General features: G+C 32.0%; 1 protein-coding gene across 1 annotated transcript; it reads left to right on the top strand.

Moving 5' to 3' along the window:
* The first annotated feature begins 276 nt into the window (after positions 1 to 276).
* On the top strand, positions 277 to 2,375 carry LOC114295296 (thiamine biosynthetic bifunctional enzyme BTH1, chloroplastic-like). The gene is made up of 4 exons (XM_082867985.1): positions 277 to 563; positions 1,009 to 1,073; positions 1,171 to 1,298; positions 2,078 to 2,375. The coding sequence occupies exons 1-4, from the start codon at positions 445 to 447 to the stop codon at positions 2,195 to 2,197; spliced, it is 432 nt and encodes a 143-aa protein (XP_082724111.1). The 5' UTR covers positions 277 to 444; the 3' UTR covers positions 2,198 to 2,375.
* Positions 2,376 to 6,463: the final 4,088 nt, after the last annotated feature.

Raw genomic sequence — 6,463 nt, 5'->3', positions numbered from 1 at the left:
CTGCTATTAGGATTGTGAGTGTGGGAAGTGGTTCTTCTTGCATCATTTGACTACTTGGGACAATAATCCTTTTTATACTGGGTATGGTCTTTGTATTGAAAAACATTTGTTGAGAAGGTCATTCTTAGGACAGATAAGGTTGACAGTCGGCCTCAAGGATTTAGGGAAGAAGCTTTTCTTTATATAGCCTTCTGCAGCTTGAAGCCGTAGTTCAATTTTAAACTGTTTGGTAAAGATCATGGGGAGGACTGAGTGGGCGTTGGTAATGGAAAAAGGTTTTTTCATATCTGATAATAAATTAGGTACATTTTCATTTTCTCTTATTAATACAATGATGTGGTGGAAAATCTTCGGAAAGACCATGGTACTCTTGTGGGAAATCTATCTGATTTTTGTTTTTGTTTGTTTGTTTTGATTTCTGACTGCAGGGAGTATCTTTTTCCCATGGCTGACATTGTAACTCCAAATTTAAAAGAAGCATCTGCTTTACTTGGTGGTGTTCAATTGGAAACAGTCGACGACATGCGTTCTGCTGCAAAATCTATCCATGACATGGGTCCACGGTTAGTGCTTTGCATTTGAGTTTTTATTCTTTTTGAGTTAGGCTTATCAGAAGCTGCCAAACTTTTCCACAATCCCTCCAAAAGTAGGAAAAATTATATTTCGACACCTTGTTGTTTGGCACCATGTCACTTTAGCATTGAATTTACTGACATGACACTTATCTAGTCTTTGTGAAGGTAACTGACACGTCACCTTTCTCATGGATTCAGTAGAGTCTATTAGTAGAAGTTTGGGCAATGATAAAGATATGAATGCCAATTGTGATTTGTGAGAGGGAGGTTTAAGTGTCATGCTAGGCACTGTGAGAGGCAGGTTTAACTTTGAGTTTGCATAGTCAATGTGTACATATGGGCTTGCTCTTTTATTTCTTAGAACAGATTTGTTTTACAAAGACTAGACAAGAAGAAGAATTGTAATTCGTAACAGCTTTGTTTTTGTTTTCAGAAATGTACTTGTCAAAGGAGGTGACCTCGCTTCTTCATTGGATGCTGTTGATATTTTCTTTGATGGTATGCTTAATGTATTCATTGGGGTTTTTGAGTTGTAACTGTGTGTATCTCTAGGCGGTGTCTTTTGTTAATTTGATTTCTTGATTTGATCTTCTAGGAGATAATTTCTATGAGCTGCGTTCACCACGCATAAGAACTCGGAATACTCATGGAACCGGCTGCACTTTGGCTTCATGTATAGCAGCTGAGCTTGCAAAAGGTTCTTTAATGCTATCAGCTGTTAAGGTAATCTATTATATGTTTGTATTTCTGGAACTTCTAACAGTTATGTGTGCATTGCACCAAAAAAATAAATAAGGCTGCAATTTTTGTTTTTGAATGTAATAATGGTGGTTTTGAGTTCAGTTTCACTGTTGACATAGACCCAAGTTACATCCAAAGCTTAATTGATCACTTGATTAAGGTTATTGCCCTCACTCAGTCAAACCAGAAAGATAGAGTGTCATTTTCAGCAGATAACTGGCCTATAACTTAATATATGAAAAGACCTTTGGCAGGGTAAAAAAAATTGAATACAGATCCATATAGCGGGCTCCATATTCAGGATTGCTTTTGTTGCCATTTGCTTTGTGACATTTGTCACTATCTGACTGATGCACTATTTGACTGCTCATGTTTACGTGTTTTTTGAGTTAATGTTCTTGAATGTTGTTGCTTGTTCTTAAAATATTAAATATGTACCTTGGGGAAACCGTTTTTGCCTTTCATTTGAAACAACAAGGGGTCAAAATTCAAGGAAATGAAACATGCAATTTACTTAATCGGTCATGTGACTAATTTTGGACATTTTACCTGGCAATACTTTACATTTACATTGTTACCAGATGCTTAAAAGGAAGATTACTATTGTTATTCACCCAAAAAAAATATTACTATTGTTATTATGGTGGTTCATATTGTTATTTATTGAAATAAATGAAAAAACCAATTTGAACCTAGATAGAGTAATCTGATTATCACATTGTCTGAGCTTGAGGGATCATTTATCAATTCACTTTTTCCAGGTGGTTCATGTTGTAAAATCAGATTCCAGACTCGCAAATAATGATCTACCTGTTGATATCCAAAGGTTGAGATGTCGTGCTCTGTGTTATTCAAAGCGGACCTCAACCTGCTACACTTGAGGGCAGCATTTCACGAGCATATCGGTGATGTTATGGGTGCCTTGCGAGACTATCGAGTTGCTGTCTCTGTTGACCCAAACCATGAGATGCTGGAACTTCACAGCAGTCAAGAGCCATGAACCCCCAAAACACAAAATAGAATAAAAAAAAAAAAATGGGGTTTTTTTTATTTAAAATTTTAAATATTGTGTCACCATTGTATATTTTGTGAGCATGTGCAATGTAATGTCCATGTTTATCTTCTTTATAATTTTTTGGTAATCAATATCATGGACTGTCCTCACCACTGTTTCCAAATGGCATGGATTCATCAAGAATCAACACTTAAAACTACGGTAGAGTGAGTGTTAATTTATTTAGGAATGGATCAGCTACTGCATGGATTTAACTTATTGGATTTTTTTCTTGAAGGATGTTGTATTGGGTATTATTATAGATGTGAGGGAATAATAATCTCACAGAAATATGTCTGTACAAAGTTTTATTCATTATTGCTATTTTACAAGTATATTTTTAAAGTTAAATCTTACAAAATTAGTAGTTTAAAAAAAAAAAAGGGAAAAAAATCTATTGCGGCGTTTTTCAAAACGTCACTATAGTTATATTTTTAAAATAATAAAAAATCTATTACGACGTTTTTGAAGCGTCGCTGAATGCCTGTGTGACGTCATGTTACTGTTGGCTGCGACATTTAGCAGCGTTTTTATAAACGCCGCCTATACTAATTTTACGACGTTTTTAAAGCATCATAAACTTATAGCGACGGTCGCGTCCTCGACGTTTGGTGGTAAGCGTCACTAAAGGAATTAGCGGCGTTTTTCATACATATAGCGGCGTTTTTAAAACGCCGCTAAAAGTCATTTTTCCAGCAGTGAACGAACTTTAAAGGAGTAAAATGTAATTAACGCAAAATAAATTGTGGTTATATATAAATTAGGAGGGAAAGGGGGAAGGGTAGGTCAATTGTATGAAAATAATTAATTTTACTTGTTGTCAAATTATGTTATGAGTGCTTTTAAACATGGATAATTCACTAATTTATTTATATGTTGTAACGGAATTGGAAATGAATGATGAGCTTTGTGTCTCTCTGTTCTTCAAAAAAAATTTCTAGAGCATCTCCAACAGTAGTAGGCATTTTACCTATCTAAATATTACTATAAAGTATATATTTTATTTTGCCTATCAACTGTTTTATGTTTTTACTCCAACCATACTCTTTATTTTAGCTATTAATCCAAATACTATTAATTTTATAGAATGCCACATCAACAACAAAGATGGAGGGAAATGATCCTAATGATTGAATACATTTTGCCTAGCGTTGAAGGCTAGCTACATGTAGCTAGTGAATATGAGTTGAGCCAAAATGCCTAATCATATGCCTAATGCGTTGGAATTGAAAAAAGTGAATCATACTAGGCATTTTAACTAACAAGTATTATATGCCTAGTGCATTGGAGATGCTCAGGCTCGCCAAATCCCGTGAACTGCGGCGCTTTGGTACAAAAACATTTTTGGGTCACTTTCACGGTGAATAGTTCACCCCTCCATTATTCTGTACATGAATTGTAACATTAAGTAACCAAAATGATACATATTGCATACTTCAACAATTAAAAGAATAGTTCTTTTTTTTTTTTAGTTTAATGTCCATATGATCTTAAATGTATCTACAAATAAAGTTAGGCGGGAGATCAAATCAAAATAATTTTTAATACATTAAAAATTACATTAACCAAATATTTTGGAGTTTGAAAAAACGATTAATTCTAACTATATCATTATCCATGCATGATGCATGTGAGAAAAAAGGAATTACGAAATTCATTCATTTGTAAAACTTTGGAATATATGAAGCCATCCTAAGTGTGCATTTTTTTGTCCTTATATTTCTTTACATTATGGGCGTGTTTGATTGGGGGGATTGGAGGGGGGGACTATCCACTATTTGGATTACAATCCAAATAGTGTTCCTTATCCGCCGTTTGATTTTTTTTTAGTCCGCCGGACATGGAGTCCGGCCGGACTCCATGTCCCCCATATGGGGGACTATTGTGTCCTAGGGGGGGTGGGATAGAATGTGGGGGACTATTCACTGTTGGGATTAGATGCAAAAATGACCATTTTGACCCTCTACTATTTAATTATGTATTATATTTAATAAAATTCAATAAAATTTAAATGTCTCAATTTAAAAATAAAATAATTTTATTTAACTTTTTATTGATGTTTTATTTATTTAAATTTTTAAAATAATTTTTTATAGATATTTTATTGATGTTTTATTTTAAAATTTTGTTTATAATTTATTTAATTTCATTATTTAAATTTTAATATGTGTTTTATTTAAAATTTATTTAAAATTTTAATTAAAAAATAATATAAATTTTTTATACAGGTTATACAGTATTTTATTAAATCAAATTTAGTGGTTATTTATTTATTTAATTGTGTAAAAAAATAAATTTATTTAATTGTGTAAATAAACAAACACAGTAAAGTTTTGCATGTAAAAAAAATAATGATTTGTTATACAGTAATGATTTAAAACAAATTTTATTGATATTTTATTTATTTATTTATTTATTTTAAAAAAAATGAATTTATTTAATTAAAAATAATTAAAATATTAAAGATATGTTTAATATTGCTATTACTTAGTAAACAATTGAAAAAGGGTAAAATAGTCTTTTGTTCATTTATCCTATCCAGTCCGTCCAACCAAACGTTGGATTCACTGAAAATAGTCATATCCAGACATCTAATCCCATGAAAAAACAAACACAGGATACATATCCAATCCGACCAAATAGTCCGGGGGATTCACAGTCCCAAGACTCAAGTCCGATGGATTCTAATCCCCTTTTTTCCAGTCCGTCCAATCAAACACACCCTATATGAAATCAATTAATTGATAGCATTATTAAAAAATTAAACACAAATCAAAAGTAAGGATATCAAACCATCAATCACTTTAAAGAGAGTAAATAAATTATTTTATTTAAGAATTTTAATCTAATTTTTAAATAGACATTATTAATTGAATTAAATTGATACTATAAAAAATTTTAAAATAAAATTGATATAGTTAAAATTTGAATAAGTAAATTAAGACGGAAGTTACAATAAAAAAAAAATTTAAAATGTTGAGATAAATAGTCCCTTTTTATTTATTTGTTTGTTTGTTTGTTTTTTTTTTTTTTTTTTTTTTGAATGGAAAAAAAGAAACTCAGTAAGGGGATCACAAATTCCGCAGCCCTGGTCTCGGAGTAAGCAATTTACAGTCAGATTTAATCCAACCGGGACCCCACCGGCCCTGTTTGAATCATACAATGTTGGATTATGTGATGGAAGCAGGAAAGTATTTGTTGATGAAGATGGACGGCTGGAATGAGTACCTTGAGCGAGAAGTCAGTATCTAGAGGGTTATAATCGGGTGGGCTCGCACTCCTCTGCTACGTGTCTCTACTTCAAGGTGCGTTTGACTTTTCTTCCATCCTGGGGAAAATCTTTGTCTAGGAAAGTTCCAAGGTTTTTAGTATTTTGTATTTTGTAAGGTTTATCGATTCAACAGAAATTAAAAATAAATTGATATGTGGTTTGAAATGATTTAAATAAGTATATTTTTTTATTTTTTATGAAAAATGTATAGAAAAATAAAAATGTAATGTAATGATAAAAAGATAATAAAAAAAATATATGTACTTATTAGTACACTCCAAACAAGGTTTAGCATAATTGGTTAACCATTAGTTAAGATTGATATATATATATATATATATATAATTATTTCAACTTTTATTACCACCTATTGAACAATAATTGAAACAATATTTCCTAGCAATAATACTATAATCATGTTTTTGTATCATGTTTTTTTTTACTACTTGATTATGATCACTACAATAGTAACAAATGTGGATGTTGATCATCTCAATTATACGTTTGTAACGGAAGGTTCCATGTGCTTCAATAAAATAATAAAAAGTTAAAAAACTCAACTATAAAGTAGAGCTATCAACCTGCAAGGAAAACCAGAGTACAAGAGTTCATTAGGGTTTGAGAAGGGTGAGAGAGAAAGAAGAATGCCTACAGATCTGGACAGAGAGAATGAGCATAGAGAGGAGGCTGCTGTTCGCCGGTAAGATAAGTTTACTATTACTAGTGACTTCTTTGCTATGTTAATTCTTCTTTTGCTTGCTGCTGCTTCTTTGTTGTCTTGTCTCCGGGCTTCACACTCATGCCTCCTATGACCAAATGTAT

Source organism: Camellia sinensis, chromosome 5, assembly GCF_055761805.1.
Source record: "Camellia sinensis isolate YWXY chromosome 5, ASM5576180v1, whole genome shotgun sequence".
Classification (NCBI taxonomy): domain Eukaryota; kingdom Viridiplantae; phylum Streptophyta; class Magnoliopsida; order Ericales; family Theaceae; genus Camellia; species Camellia sinensis.
This window is presented reverse-complemented; position numbering and strand designations above follow the sequence as displayed.